General features: G+C 43.1%; 1 protein-coding gene across 4 annotated transcripts in view; it reads right to left on the reverse strand.

Moving 5' to 3' along the window:
• Positions 1-2,662: 2,662 nt before the first annotated feature.
• The window catches only part of stk3 (serine/threonine kinase 3 (STE20 homolog, yeast)), a 761,988-nt gene continuing 747,934 nt past the window's right edge, over positions 2,663-16,716 (reverse strand). For all 4 annotated transcript variants that reach the window (XM_068031157.1, XM_068031154.1, XM_068031155.1 and 1 more), the window contains one exon: positions 2,663-4,451. In XM_068031157.1, coding sequence (XP_067887258.1) covers positions 4,293-4,451 — 159 coding nt within the window. In that variant the 3' untranslated portion in view covers positions 2,663-4,292. The remainder of the gene's footprint in view (positions 4,452-16,716) is intronic.

Here is a 16,716-nt window from a genome sequence, read left to right on the forward strand (position 1 = left end):
TGTCCTTTTTAGAGATTCTGAGCAGCATTACACTTTATCAGCTCATCCCAACTTGAAACAAAATAAATCAATCAACTGAACTATTTGAAAGGCACTGAAACTATTTCATTTTGGGAATTTACTGTGATTCCTGAAATCAAAAGTCTTTATTGAAGTTTCTAAAAGGAAAGAGCTTTAAAAGTTTAAACTATAATCTGAATAATACATTTCAAATAAGACTGCATATAGACTTAATCGATTTTTTTTTGAACACAAACAAAAGTCTCCATCTTTAGCAGTCAATTCAGTATTGTCTGTCCAGTTTCCAAGAAAACACTTGTCTATTCCTTATCTATCAGGATGCAGAGCACTGTTTTCATTAGAGTTTTAATCTTCGGCTGGAAGCCTATTTGAATACAGCATTGAAAGCTACATGTAGTGGGATAAGAACTAAGGATTGAAGTGAGAGCAGCATATAAAGTAATCAAAGAGAACTGAGTTTAGGATAATCAGCCTAGTTTAGAAGTCCTACCTCAGCTAAAATATCTATCTGACTAATTACTCATCATCCTTATCTTGATTAGATATGTCAACACATAAAGGTTCACTGGTACGGGGAAACCTTTTAAAATTCTACACTGAGAGGTGTGATTACTTCCAACACAGTACAAAAAGATGAATTATCTAGTATCTAAATTATTCCCAAAATTAATCTCAGTTGAAAAATGAATGTCAGCTCACAGTTACCTAGCTCAGCTTCCAGTGTCATCTCAATTTGTCCTTTAACAAAATTAACATGTCAGGTTTGTACATGTACTAATATTACAAGGTCAAACAGTGGCTTAGTAAATCCATTGAGCCTTACTAGGTGTAATAACAGATGGCAGAAAGCACCTATGGTGTTGAGTGATCCAGTCATTCTCCCAACTGGTGAGCCTCTGCACCAGGAGTGGAGCCTGGGTTCATATTCATTCACTGAATAATTAACAAGAAGGTTTTAAAAACAACGTATCTCCAACAAGACAGACCATCTCCAACAAGAGAGTATCTCACCATCTCCCCTTGACATTCAATGGCATTGCCATCGCTGAATCCCCCACTATCAACATCCTAGGTGCTACCATTAACCAGAAACTGAAAAGGAGCAGCCATATAAATACCGTGGCTACAAGAGCAGGTCAGAGGCCAGGAATCCTGCAGTGGGTAACTCATCACCTGACTCCCCAAAGCCTGCTCACTATCTACAAGCACAAGTCAGGGGTGTGATGGAGTACTCTCCACTTGCCTGGATGGGTACAGCTCCAACAACACTCAAGAAGCTCGACACCATCCAGGACAAAGCAGCCCGCTTGATTGGCACCCCATCCACAAACATTCACTCCCTCCACCACCGACGCACAGTGGCAGCAGTATGTACCATCTACAAGATGCACTGCAGCAATGCACCAAGACTCCTCAGACAGCACCTTCCAAACCCGCGACCTCTACCAACTAGAAGGATAAGGGCAGCAAATACATAGGAACACCATCACCTGCAAGGTCCCCTCCAAGTCACACACCATCCTGACTTGGAACTATATCGTCGTTCCTTCACTGTCACTGGGTCAAAATCCTGGAACTCTCTTCCTAATAGCACTGTGGGTGTACCTACCTCACATGGAATGCAGCGGTTCAAGAAGGCAGCTCACCTCCACCTTCTCAAGGGCAATTAGGGATGGGCAACAAATGCTGGCCTAGCCAGCGACGCCCAAATTCCATGAATGAATAACAAAAAAAGTTAAATATGAGCTTATTTGGACATCACCCAAATTGTCAAGTGGTACAGGGATGGGACTCAATGTTTAGAAGGGTCCAATCAAATCTTAAGTTTTATATGGAAGCTTATGCTAAAAGGAAACTGCACAGAACCTTGTTTACAAATGTTACAACAAATCTTTAAGGCATCAATATTTAGAAAAGTGACTCTTGCAGAATTGTTAGACATGTACATGAGAAAAATCAGCAGAGTTTAGCTGAAACAGCATAAATGTCTTACGTTTCTGTAGGGTATCTACATCATAGGAAGTTTTCCTTGTAGGTCAACAAAATCAATCCAATCAGTGCTCTGCTTACAATCTGCTGCTATCATGATGGGGCTATCCTTGATATACACACTAAATGTGAGACTAATAAGTTAAGAAATAGACTTTTAATCAGACAATTTCTGTTGAAATCAAGATATAATAAAAGCAAGAAAATTGGCACCTACTGATTTCTTCAAGTACTCATGTGCTTCAATAAAATCAGTATTCACGTAACAATAAATTAACTTGAGCATTGCTGAAAATAGAGACATGTTGTCGAAGCTTTTCGTCTTGCACTCATCAGGACAATCCGCAAGAATACCAATGTAAGGGAAAACAACGACTTTATACTGAATGAGAAGAGCGTGCTGATTGGTTAGCAAGTGAACTCCGATTAGTAGAGGCATTGCCATGGCAAATGCACCAGTTTACGGTGACTGACAGTTAACTGCCAAGCTTTGTTTGAAATTTAAACCAGACAGCTTGACTCTGATTGGTCAGGGCATTACCCTGACATGGCAACGCCTCTACCAATCAGAGTTCACTTGCCAACCAATCAGCACTCTCTTCTCATAAAGTCGTTGTTTTCTCTTACATTTATATTCTTGTGGATTGTCCTGATGAATGCAAGATGAAAAGCTTCGACAACATGTCTCTATTTTCAGCAATACTCAAGTTCTGTACTACCAAATGACTATTAATAAATTAAGTACAATCTTTACCATGCTTGGGTGCTCTGGGAATCTGGTCCCTGTACACTTTCAAGATGGGCAATGAAGCATTCTGTTCCATCTTGTAATGCCTGTGGTTGATGCATTACCAATTGTTCTATATTAACTTAGTATTGAAGTGTTTGTGGGTCAAAGTCTACTTTTATCAGTAAGCATGCCCAAATACATAACATCAGATGTGCACATCATAAGTAAACATGTAAGAGATCTAGCAGGGCCAGCAGAATTAAGAAAAAATGTTCTCTTAAGCTACAGCAGACATAATTACATGCATTCATATCACAGTGCTGTTTCCAGAAGAAGACTCTCTTGTTCTAATATAGACAAAGAGGTTCGAGTATGTTCAGTGATACAAAGTGCTATCGCTAAGAGATGCTTCTCTCTGTGCCACTAGGGGTAGAACACTGCTGACATCAAGCAAATAATTGCCACCAGTGGCACGAGATGTTACATGTCAACATATCATCTTGACACAGGTAGACTTGTGTTCAATCTATCTGTACAGGCCAGGACTGCGATTTTTATACTGCAGGCTTATGCAGAACTATCCCAACAGAGGAGCACGTCCAGAACCAGAAACTTTTAAATCATATTGTGACTTTTGATCAACTGTGCATGTGTAATTTTTCACTCAGATACTTCAGAACTGCCACTGGTGGTCTGAAATTTGAGGGCAGATTACAAAATGGCAGGAGCATCAGCACATTGTGGAATTGCTTGCAACAGAAAAGCACAATATTAGAGGTATGTAGGTTAGTTGACAGAAGTCCAGTTTTTACATGTAAAGGATTATGATAGTGGCAAATTGATACATGCTTAATAAATCTGTGGTGCATTTAAAAAGTTGATTTGGAGAATACTACCTTGTTTAATTATTCAGGCTAAGTTTTCATCTTCATACTTTTAACAAGCTTTCTTGATACCCAGGCATATGTGATCAGCAATATGATATATCTGGAATTTTTGCTGGTCGCAAATATTGTGACATTGCCATCTTCGTTGTGTTTCAGGCTTTAATGTAATTGCCTAACTCAATGATATGTCATGTTCCAAACTGATTTACAATATCATTATATAGTTCTAAGCTGTGGAGATGGAAAAAAAAACACAAGTAATGCTGAAAATGGACATTCAGTACATTGCTATTAAAACTGTTTGCTTCCATGCCTATTGGATGAACTGCAGATCATAATTAACATTATTCTACCAGTGTTTAAGTATTTTGGTTCTTTAATTGTTTGGACAGTCAATGTTTCTCCTAAAGCTGCATGGCCACTTGGCCATGTTGCAGCCCAAAAGTTCCCACGCAGGCTGAGCACAAGACTGCCCTTTAAGTTACCATGCGTGCATGGCCTGGCAAATAAAAGGTCAAGGCCCCGCATACTTAAACAAATCACCCGCATACCACAAATAAAATTAGAGGTGCGTTGCTGACAGTATTGATATATTACAGGTCACGTTACCCAGGATAGTTTGGGTAAGGTCTGTTGGATGTGAATTGGATGTCTGATGAATTCGGTTAGAAGTTCTGCTGTCTTCGTTTCTTGGCATCCATGGCATCCAGAATGGGCTGTCGTTTAGCCTGGTATCGTTGGCGCAGATCCTCAATTTCCCGTTCCATCATTGGATCCAGTGCACTCAACCTCATCTGTAGCTCTTCAAAGCTCAGGTTCTTCAACTACAAAACAAAAAGAAGTGATGGTGGAAAACAACATCCATAAACACAAAATGTGATTTACACGATGACGTTATTCTTGTAAAGAGCAGCATAATCTACTGTCAAATTATGCACTGGAAATAAATTGTAAATGAAAAAAGTCTGGCAACAATCAACCATACAATTATTCTGTGTTTACAATATCAATAGAAACCTTGCACCTTGGATTTAAAGCAACAAAGATCTTTAATTATTCTCCTTTTACCTTTAAAATGAAACCCTGCTTTGTTCCCCACCAGACAAATCAATAAGGAATGAAATCGGATGGACCACCCGGCATTGACCTAGGCACTGGAAACGACAAAGGCAAACTCAGCCCTGTCGACCCTGCAAAGTCCTCCTTACTAACATCTGCGGGCTTGTGCCAAAGTTGGGAGAGCTGTCCCACAGACTAGTCAAGCAGCAGCCTGACATAGTCATACTCACAGAATCGTACCTAACAATGTCCCAGACACTGCCATCACCATCCCTGGGTATGTCCTGTCCCACCGGCAGAACAGACCTAGCAGAGGTGGCAGAACAATGGTATACAGTCGGGAGGGAGTTTCCCTGGGAGTCCTCAACATCAATTCCGGACCCCATGAAGTCGCATGGTATCAGGTCAAACATGGGCAAGGAAACCTCCTGCTGATTACCACCTACACCATCACCACCCCCCACCACCGCCTCCCCCACCCCCCGCACTCAGCTGATGAATCAGTACTCCTCCATGTTGAACACCATTTAGAGGAAGCACTGACAGTGCAGAATGTACTCGGGTTAGGGGACCTCAATGTCCATCACCAAGAGTGGCTCAGTAGCACCATTACTGAACGAGCTGGGTGTCCTAAAGGACATAGCTGCTGGACTGGGTGTGCGGCAGGTGGTGAGGGAATCAACAAGAGGGAAAAACATACTTGACCTCGTCCTCACCAATCTGCCTGTCGCAGATGCATCTGTCCATGCCAGTATTGGTAGGACTAACCACCGCACAGACCTTGTGGTGTCGAAGTCCCGTCTACACATTGAGCATACCCTCCATCGTGTTGTGTGGTACTACCATCGTGCTAAATGGGATAGATTTCGAACAGATGTAGCAATGCAAAATTGGGCATCCATGAGGCGTTGTGGGCCATCAGCAGCAGCAGAATTGTACTTAACCACAATCCATAACCTCATGGTCTGGCATGTCCCTCACTCTACCATTACCATTAAGCCGGGGGATCAACCCTGGTTCAATGTGCAGGAGTGCATGCCAGGAGCAGCACCAGGCATACCTCAAAATGCGGTGTCAACCTGGTGAAGCTACAACCCAGGCCTACTTGCATGCCAAACAGCTTAAGCAGCATGCGATAGAGCTAAGCGATCCCACAACCAACGGATCAGATCTAAGCTCTGCAGTCCTGCTACATCCAGTCGTGAATGGTGCTGGACAATTAAACAACTAACTGGAGGAGGAGGATCCACAAATATCCCCATCCTCAATTATGGGGGAGCCCAGCACTTCAGTGCAAAAGTTAAGGCTGAAGCATTTGCAACAAACTTCAGCCAGAAGTGCCGAGTGGGTGATCCATCTCAGCCTCCTCCTGAAGTCCCCAGCATCACAGATGCTAGTCTTCAGACAACCCAATTCACTCCGCGTGATATCAAGAAATGACTGAAGGTACTGGATACTGCAAAGGCTTTGGGGCCTGACATCATTCTGGCAATACTGAAGACCTGTGCTCCAGAACTAGCAACATCCCTAAGCAAGCTGTTCCAAAACGGATACAACACTGGCATCTACCCGGCAATGTGGAAAATTGCCCAGGTATGTTCTGTACTCAAGACGCAGGACAAGTCCAAACCGGCCCAATCAGTCTACTCCCGATCATCAGCAAACTGATGGAAGGTGTCATCAACAATGCTATCAAGTGGCATTTGCTGAGTAATAACCTGCTCACTAACGCTCAGTTTGGTTTCTGTCAGGGCCACTCAGCTCCTGACCTCATTACAGCCTTGGTCCAAACAGGAACAAAACAGCTGAACTTCAGAAGTGAGGTGAGAGTGAGTGCAAGGCAGCATTTGACCGAGTATGGCATCAAAACTGTAAAAGTATGACAAAACTAGAATCAATGGGAATCAGGGGGAAAATTCTCTGCTAGTTGGGAGTTGTACAGAGCATAAAGGAAGATGGTTGTGGTTGTTGGAGGTCAATCATCTCAGTCCCAGGACATCACTGCAGGAGTTCCTCAGGGTAGTGTCCTCGGCCCAACCATCTTCAACTGCTTCATCAATGACCTTCCTTCAATCATAAGGTCAGAAGTGGGGATGTTCGCTGATGATTGCACAATGTTCAGCACCATTCGTGACTCCTCAGATACTGAAGCAGTCCATGTAGAAATGCAGCAAGACCTGGATAATATCCAGGCTTGGGCTGATAAGTGGCAAGTAACATTTGTGCCACACAAAGTGCCAGGCAAGGACTATCTCAATTAAATTAAAAGCAAAATACTGCGGATGCTGGAAATCTGAAATAAAAACAAGAAATGCTGGAAATACTCAGCAGATCTGGCAGCATCTGTGGAGAGAGAAGCAGAGTTAAACGTTTCAGGTCAGTGACCCTTCTTCAGAACTATCTCAAAAGACAGAATCTAACCATCTCTCCTTGACATTCAATGGCATTATGATCACTGAATCCCCCACTATCGACATCCTGGGGGTTACCATTGACCAAAAACTGAACTGGACCAGCCACATAAATGCTGTGGCTACAAGAGCAGGTCAGAGGCTGGAAATTCTGCGGCGAGTAACTCACCTCCTAACTCCCCAATGCCTGCCCACCATCTACAAGTCAGGAGTGCGATTGAATACGCTCCACTTGCCTGGATGGGTGCAATTCCAACACACTCAAGAAGCTCGACACCATCCAGGACAATGCAGTCCGCTTGATTGGAACCCCATGCATCACCTTCAACATTCACTCCCTCCACCACTGACGCACAGTTGCAACACTGTGTACCATCTACAAGATGCACTGCAGCAATTCACCGAGGCTCCTTCGACAGCACCTTCCAAACCTGTCACCTCTACCACCTAGAAGGACAAGAGCAGCAGATACATGAGAACACCACCACCTGCAAGTTCCCCTCCAAGCCAGACACCATCCTGACTTGGAACTCCCTTCCTAACAGCACTGTTGTTGTACCTACATCCCAAGGACTGCAGCAGTGTAAGAAGGCAGCTCACCACCACTTTCTCAAGGGAAATTAGGGATGGGGAATAAATGCTGGGCTAGCCAGTGAAGCCTAGATCCCCCAAACGAATAAAAAAATCCAATCTTTTCTCAACTAAAATTTTCCATTTCTGGCATCATTCTCCTAATGTGTGATCACATCATTCCCGAGATACAGTGACCAGAACTGTACGCAGTACTCTAGCTGCAGTCTAACTCGTGTTCTAGCCTAACCTTCCGGCTCTAATACGCTAGGCCTCGGCCAATAAAGGAAAGTATCTCGTATGCCTTCTTGAACACCTTATCTACCTGTTCTGCTACTTTCAGGGATCCGTGGGCATACGCTCCAAGGTCCTTCTGTTCCTCTATATTTTGCAGAATCCCGCAATTTAGTGTGTATTCCCTTGCCTTGTCTGTCCTCCCCAAAGGCATTACCTCACACCTCTCCAGAATTAATTATATTTGACACTTTTCTGCCCACCTGACCAGCCCATTGATACTTTCCTGCAGTCAACAGCTCTCTTCCTCACTATCAACAACACGACCAATTTTCATATCATCTGCAAACTTCTTAGTCATGCCCACTTTGTTTCAAGCCTATATCATTGATATACACCACGAGCAGCAAGGGACCTAATACTGAGTCTGTGGAACCTCACTGGATACAGTCTTCCCATCAGAAAAATATCTGTCGACCATAACCTTTTGCTTCCTGCTAATGAGCCAATTTTGGATCTGATTTGCCATTTTCTCTTGGAGTCCAAGAGCTTTTAATTTTCTGCCACGTGGGACCTTGTCAAAAGCTTTGCTAAAATCCATGAAGGCTATATCAAATGCACTACCCTCATCGATCCTCTTTGCTAACCTTCTCAAAAAATTCAATCAAGTTATTCAGCTACTGTGTATGTTCTTTGACATCAGGGGTGTCCCTTTTTGTTTGTGGGAACAAATTTGTTTTGAAGCCTCTTTAGCTCCTCCTTGAATGCCTTCCACTGCAGTTTCCAGTCTACTTTTGCCAAATCATATTTCTGCTTAGTAAAATTGGCCTTTTCCCCAATTTAAAACTTTTACTCTTGGTCTCTCTTTAGCCTTTTCCATAACTACTCTAAATCTAACTGAATTATAATCACTAGCACTAAAATGTTCTCCCACTGATACCCCTTCCACCTGCCCAGATTCATTCCCTAAAACTAAGTCCAGAACTGCCCCTTCTCTTGTTGGGCTTGCTATGTACTGGCTACAAAAAAGTTCCCCAAAATGCATTTTAAGAATTCTGCACTCTGTACCTTTTATACTGATTTTATCCTAGTTAATATTAGGGTAGTTGAAATCCCCTATTATTGCCCTTTTGTTTCTGCACTTCTCAGCAATTTGTCTACATATTTGCTCTTCTTTCTCCCTTTGGCAGTTTGAGGGTCCATAGTATACTCCCAGCAGTGTCACTGCCCTTTTTCTTTGTTCCGGTCACTCTAGAATTGGCCTTTATAGCCACTCCAGGCGCTGCTCCACAAACCACTGACCACCTCCAGGCGCTTACCCATTGTCTCCCGAGACAAGGAGGCCAAAGAGTATACTCCCAGCAGTGTCACTGCCCTTTTTCTTTGTTCCTCAGTTTAATCCATATGGCTTAATTTGATGCTCCTTCCAGCATTTCATCCCACCCTCACAGCTGTTATAGTTTCCTTAGCCAATAGCGCAACCTCCCCCCTCCTTTTTTATCCCCCTTTCTATTTCATCTGAAAACCCTGTTACCAGGAGTGTCGCGCTGCTATTCCTGCCCTTCTTTAAGCCACATTTCAGTAATAGCGATATACTTCCAAGTGTTGGAAGTGGGTTGTGCCACGGGTCTGGTCTCTCTTCATTGAGAATCAAATGCTTTAAGCAAAGAATACTGAACAATATTTAAGATAAAAAGTTTTCAAAAGGTTATGAATATAAAAATATTTTAAATTACTCACCAAAAAAATAAAATTTATGAACATTATAGACCTTATGTGAGAGAATTTATCGTGTTTATAAAGCATATTGAGCTACCATAAGTTGGGTGGGCTCGTGATTTTCTGTTATTAAAATTGTCCCTTAGATCTTAAGAAATGGAAAGACTCCACAGCAAAGTTTTTACTAAAATGCTTAATGTGTAGCTCAACATCTGCACACAATGGTTCCAGTTTTCATTAGGCATATGCTGTAATATTGGTGAGATGGTGCAGCACCAAGAAGCACTGAGACACAATGGGGCTGATAAGGTGGTCCCTTGTGCAGAGCCACCAGGACCAGGACCAGTGGTCTTGAGGTGCTATGTGTTCCCACTTTCAAGTTAGCCAACCTGGGATGACACTAGAATTGGCCTTTATAGCCACTCCAGGCGCTGCTCCACAAACCACTGACCACCTCCATATGTTTGTGATGATTCACCAGGAGCATCACAAAGGTCAGCAGTTGGAATGTCAGACAGTAGCCATCAGTGAAGGACTACTGGTTACATGTAAAACACCAGCATTACTTTTTGTTGTAAAAGTACCTTTAGGATACAAAGAATTGACCAAGCAAATGGACCATAAACACAACTTATGGTAGCTCAATATGCTTTATAAACACAATAAATTCTCTCACATAAGGTCTATAATGTTCATAAATTTTATTTTTTTTGGTGAGTAATTTAAAATATTTTTATATTCATAACCTTTTGAAAACTTTTTATCTCAAATACTGTTCAGTATAGCAACATAGCAAAAAGAGGACCCCGCAGGGGAAAACCATAAATGTAAAAAATAGGACTGAGCACCTGTTCCGCACTGTAGCCTATTTATATATCATCCATTCCTTTCAGTATCATAAGCTCTGGATCATGTTATATCTCAACCTTTTCTCCAGTGAAAGCAAGTTGTGTTTCATGAGCCTCTCTTCATAACTGGAGATACACAAAACCTGAAATCATTCCTGTCACTCTTCTTTGAACTCTACAGAACATAGCAATATCTTTTCGAAGTTAAGCTGTCCAAACTGCCACAATAGGCTGAATTTTATCAGCCCTCTAAGGATGGGCAGGGTGCCGATGCCATTCAATTTAGTTGGAGATGGGGAAGGCTGAGGACGGCCATCCCGCCCAGAGGCCAACTGAGGCTCTTAAGTGGCCAATTAATGGTCACTTAAGGGCCTTATCCCGTCCCAATGACATTTTACCAGTGGCAAGGGGGCCCTCTGCCTCATGGGGAGGTCATCCAGTGACATCAGGCAGCCTTCATGTGGGCTCGTGGGGGGAGGGGGGTTCCTCCTGCTTGGGCAATCTGTGGCTGCCGGAGGGCCCCTTGTGGCAAAAGCTGCCCCTGTGCCAACGCCATCTCCTCTGCCCTCAACAATCCACCAGTCCCCCACCCTCCCCAGGGCCTGCGTTACTGGCCCTGGTGAGACCACCCTCACTTAGCTGCAGTTCAAGGCTCCATGGCTGCTCCTGGTCCTCCTGCAGTATCAGCAGCGGCCCCCACTCCTGGTGAAGCTGCTGGGACTGTTGAACTGCCAGCCCTCTCATTGGTTGGCAGCTCTTGGAGGTGGGATCCCCATCCTTAAAGGGATGGGAATCCTGGCGCCTGGCAGTTAATTACCTGTGCGCCGTTAAATGCAGCTTGGGGGTCCCCATAACGGTCAAAGCAAGGTTCTTCTTGCCCTATTGGCCCAGTGTTGGGACCCCCACTAGCTGCGTAAAATTCAGCCCAATATTTCAAATGCTGCTTCAGCAGTGAGTTAAAAAAAGATTCTTTGTTCACAACACATGCATCATACTTTTATACTTTTAATCACATTAGATCCATTTGTTATTCCTCAGCCCATCTACTCAATAGTGCTGACTCATTGAACTGTTGTTCCGCTTCTACATACTTCACCACATAGCTTGGTGTCATCAGATAACTTCCTAATAGAAGAACCCTGCTCAATATTGTTATGAAAGTGCTTCTATTGTTTGTTAAATTTTTTCGAGGACTTGGGTTTTAAAATTGATAAGTATTCCATAGATGCTGGACTTAGTGTTTTTTTAAAAAAAAACAGGTTGTCAGGAGGTCTTTTGGACTTGGTTTGTAAATAACCTTTACTGGAAGTCATCTGTCTTCAGCTAAGTACCCAACAGGGGTTTTTTGACCTGGGGAAGATGTTTACAGAGAAGTGACGGGTCAAGACTTATAGGGGTCAGGAGGCTTGAGTCTTGAGATATTGCTTTTGGTTTCACTTTGGACAGTCATTGGTGGGGGGGGGGGTGGAAACTGTGTTTTGAAAGGAGTTTAAAAATCAATATGCCAAGGACAACATCCCAGCTCAGCCTTTTCCATCCCTTTGAAAAGCCTGCCAATTTTTTTCCATCTCTTTGAGAATCAAGTGCAAGAAATAGAGAAACTGATGCTGCATTTTTCCTGGAAAGCCTGCCAGAAACCTCTGTTGCTGCATTTCTTGTGGAAAACCTGCCAAACTGATCTGCAACATCGCCTGAAAAGTATTGTTCAAGAAAGATCCCAGTGACAACTGTCTACATGCATTTGGGATGCCAGAATGAAGGGACGACAGACATCTTTTCACATCTCTTTTTTTCTTCGGCACAGTGGCGCAGTGGTCAGCACCGCAGCCTCACAGCTCCAGCGACCCGGGTTCAATTCTGGGTACTACCTGTGTGGAGTTTGAAAGTTCTCCGTGTCTGCGTGGGTATCCTCTGGGTGCTCCGGTTTCCTCCCACATGCCAAAGACTTGCAGGTTGATAGGTAAATTGGCCATTATAAATTGCCCCTAGTATAGGTAGGTGGTAGGGAAATATTGGGACAGGTGGGGATGTGGTAGGAATATGGGATTAGTGTAGGATTAGTACCTCAGTACCTTGCTCTATGGCAGCGAGGCCTGGACAACGTATGTCAGCCAAGAGCGACGTCTCAATTCATTCCATCTTCGCTGCCTCCGGAGAATACTTGGCATCAGGAGGCAGGACCGTATCTCCAACACAGAAGTCCTCAAGGCGGCCAACATCCCCAGCTTATACACACTACTGAGTCAGCAGTGCTTGAGATGGCTTGGCCACGTGAGCCGCATGGAAGATGGCAGGATCCCCAAAGACACATTGTACAGCGAGCTCGCCACTGGTATCAGACCCACCGGCCGTCCATGTCTCCGCTTTAAAGACGTCTGCAAATGCGACATGAAATCCTGTGACATTGATCACAAGTCGTGGGAGTCAGTTGCCAGCGTTCGCCAGAGCTGGCGGGCAGCCATAAAGACGGGGCTAAAGTGTGGCGAGTCGAAGAGACTTAGTAGTTGGCAGGAAAAAAGACAGAGGCGCAAGGGGAGAGCCAACTGTGTAACAGCCCCGACAAACAAATTTCTCTGCAGCACCTGTGGAAGAGCCTGTCACTCTAGAATTGGCCTTTATAGCCACTCCAGGCGCTGCTTCACAAACCACTGACCACCTCCAGGCGCTTATCCATTGTCTCTCGAGATAAGGAGGCCAAAGAAAAAGAAGTATAAATGGGTGGTTGATGGTCGGCACAGACTCGGTGGGCCGAAGGGCCTGTTTCAGTGCTGTATCTCTAAAGTAAACTAAACTAAACTGAATTAGCAAGTATTTGGCCAAAGTATTTTTTTTTGCAACAGAGCTCTAAAGAGAAAATCTCTTTATTTTGCAGTTAAGCCATGTGTTTTTGTGTGTGAGGAGCTAAGATTAAAAGGAAACTTTCATATTTCTATCTGTGTGTTAATGCTTTGTTTCATTACTGGTTAAGTCTTCTTTTATAATAAACTGATAATTTTGTTGTTTATTAAAGAAACCTGGTTGGTGTATTTTATTCTGGGATAAAGAATAGAGTATATCATTGACTGCACTGATAACCAGGTAAACATTTAAAAATATGTTGTGAGCTGTGGAGAAGTGGAACTAGAAAAGACAGTGCACTCCTCTCACCTCAGTCGCAACAATATCATCGACAAACAGTTGAGTAGCAGACCTAGAACAGAGCCCAGTTTTCTTCCAGCATAAATGTTAGAGTGCCTTTTGCTATGATAATTAATTGGAGAATCAATAATTTAATCATATACGGCAGTAGAAATTACAGAGAAAGGTTTCACTCTTTTATTAAGGAGTTCTAAATGAGTTAAGCTGTTATGGATGCAGAGGTCAAACATGCTTCAGTAACCAGGTTTTGAGGTAGTGACAAATGTGGTCAAAATGTGTCAGATGCTGTTTCATGTCCATCTGCAGGCCCCTCGTGACCTCCTCTCCCTCATTTAAATCATGGAATGCATTCAGAATCCCCAAAGAAAACTCCACCCTCATCACTTTTGTCAGGCAAACCCCATCTGCTAAGACTGAGGCACACATTATTTCGCCACATGAACATTAAAACTTTAAAAATTGCGATCTCTGACTGGAAGGACATTTGCATAGTACCAGACAATGTGGAAACAAAGGGAGTCAATCCCTGTTCCTCCAATATATAGAAGTGGTCGGACCAGTTTTGGTCACATGGCTGACTGGCTGTGACAGAGAAATTTGAAGCGCCAACCAAGGATGTTGAAGAAACTGTTCCATATAAGGAGTTAGTCACATGACTAATCTGCAGGGCATCCTGGGAGCTTTTTGAATTTGAACTCCCAAATAAAGGGATTTGAACTGAGACAAAGCCATGTGCTCATGGAGTAAAGACTTACTCCTGGGACTGAGAACATCTCCTCTCCTGCCTGTCTGTCTGCCTGCCTGCGTTCATCTCTTCCCATGGAACTGAATCTTGTGAAAACATGTGAAACTCAAAGAGAGAAGGGTTTGCCACATGAACAAGGCTTTAAGAAGATTACTGGGCCCCAATGAATCGCAAGACAATATCTTCAATCAAGGACTACAGCGAGTTCAAGAAACAGTAACAAGATATTGCCGCAAACTGTTCTACTTATCTTTTCTTCTGCTGTTTTCTATTCCTATCTGCATGTTTATATCGCATGTGCATGCTAGCATGAGCGCGTCATATATCCGTAGGCGTGAACAGTATTAAGAGTTTAAGTTTAAGGTTTTAATAAATTTCCTCTTTCTGCTTTAAACCAAAGAAAGCCTGTTTGTGCTCATTTATTTGCCTTATAGTTGGAAAGTTGTGAACAAAGATTCACAAAGGGGTAGCTCAAAATACAGTGTGTTTAAAATTAAACCCTGTTACAATAAGACCGGGTGAAGACAGCAAGAGACCCCTAGACACATTGCTCACCTGGTTGTAACATTTTCCATGGTATGATCTGAATGGCAGCAGCAATCAAGAATAATGAGGGAAAGCACTGGCAGAAAAAAAGCACTGAAATGACTGACTGCTCAGCAAAGTTAACTAGCCTACAGAGAAAAATGCAAATAAACATACTAAAAACACAGAAAACAAGACCCTACCATTAACTGAATTGGGTGCACACTGCTGAGGCTAATAACATCGGCTCTTAACAGAATTTTTAAATTGAATCTGCTTAGGTTTACATGAATGACTATTTGTATAGCTTTAATGGTGATGAAATTAGCAATGGTGTATCACTGTTGAAAATTATTTAATCTACATCTGTGAAGTAAAATTTGATAAGGTAATCTTATTCCATTGTGTTTCTCCCTTGATCTTAAAATTCTTATTTTGTACTCACTATATTGAATTTTACACTCTGCTCTATATTCAGCCACAATAGCAGATACCTGAGGGCTAGGTCTCAGTTGATTTACTAAAATAACATTAACATATATAAAGTAATAATTGGGACACTGCCTCTTCAGTAAGAAAAGGCAGTTCATTACTTGTTTAAAAAAATAGGCAGTTCATTATTCATGCACATGAAGGCTCTATTTCTTGTAAAAGACTTCTGGGGAAACTAGATGTGATTTGAATAATTCACTATAAAAACACAAAACATATTTTAAACTGTATCCTGTATTATCTCCTAAGTTGCACACAGTTCCTTTTTTATTCAAGCACTATTGCTGGTTTGTCAACCAAATACAACAAACTACAATGATTTAAGCTATCTTAAACTAACTTGTACAGTGAATCATGACAAGTCTATAGCATTAATGCCCAACAACAACCTTACTGCTTTGCTAAAAACACACTAAAATTAACTAAAACTCAGAAACCCTCTGTCTGCTAACCATGCACCAAAAATACACAACCTCACCATTAGGACTTAGTTTGAAAATTAAGAATTTCAAAGATCTTCTTTAACATCCCATCTTAGAGCGAAGACCAAAGTATGGAAAGTCCTCATCAGGGAACTCCTCTTTGCTAACGATGCTGCATTAACATCCCACACGGAACAGTGTCTGCAGAGACTCATCGACAGGCTTGTGGCTGCCTGCAATAAATTTGGCCTAACCATCAGTTTCAAGAAAACGAACATCATGGGACAGGACGTCAGAAATGCTCCATCCATCAATATCGGCGACCACGCTCTGGAAGTGGTTCAGGCGTTCACCTACCTAGGCTCAACTATCACTGGTAACCTGTCTCTCGATGCAGAAATCAACCAGCGTATGGGAAAGGCTTCTGCTGCTATGTCCAGACTGGCCAAGAGGGCGTGAGAAAATGGCACACTGACACGGAACACAAAAGTCTGAGTGTTTGAAGCCTGTGTCCTCAGTACCCTGCTCTACGGCAGCGAAGCCTGGACAATGTATGTCAGCCAAGAGTGACATCTCAACACATTACATCTTCGTTGCCTCCGAGGAATCCTTGGAATCAGGTGGCAGGACCATATCTCCAACGCAGAAGTCCTCGAGGCAGCCAACATCCCCAGCATGTACGCCCTACTGATCCAGCGGTACTTGAGATGGCTTGGCCATGTGAGCCGCATGGAAGATGGTTCGATCCCCAAGGACACATTGTACAGCGAGCTCGTCACTGGTATCAGACCCACCAGCCGTCCATGTTTCCGCTTTAAAGACGTTTGCAAACGCGACATGAAGTCCTGCAACATTGACCACAAGTCGTGGGAGCCAGTTTCCAGCGATCACCAGGGCTGGCGGACAGCTAGAAAGGCGGGGCTGAA

Source organism: Heterodontus francisci, chromosome 5 (assembly GCF_036365525.1).
Source record: "Heterodontus francisci isolate sHetFra1 chromosome 5, sHetFra1.hap1, whole genome shotgun sequence".
NCBI classification, from domain to species: domain Eukaryota; kingdom Metazoa; phylum Chordata; class Chondrichthyes; order Heterodontiformes; family Heterodontidae; genus Heterodontus; species Heterodontus francisci.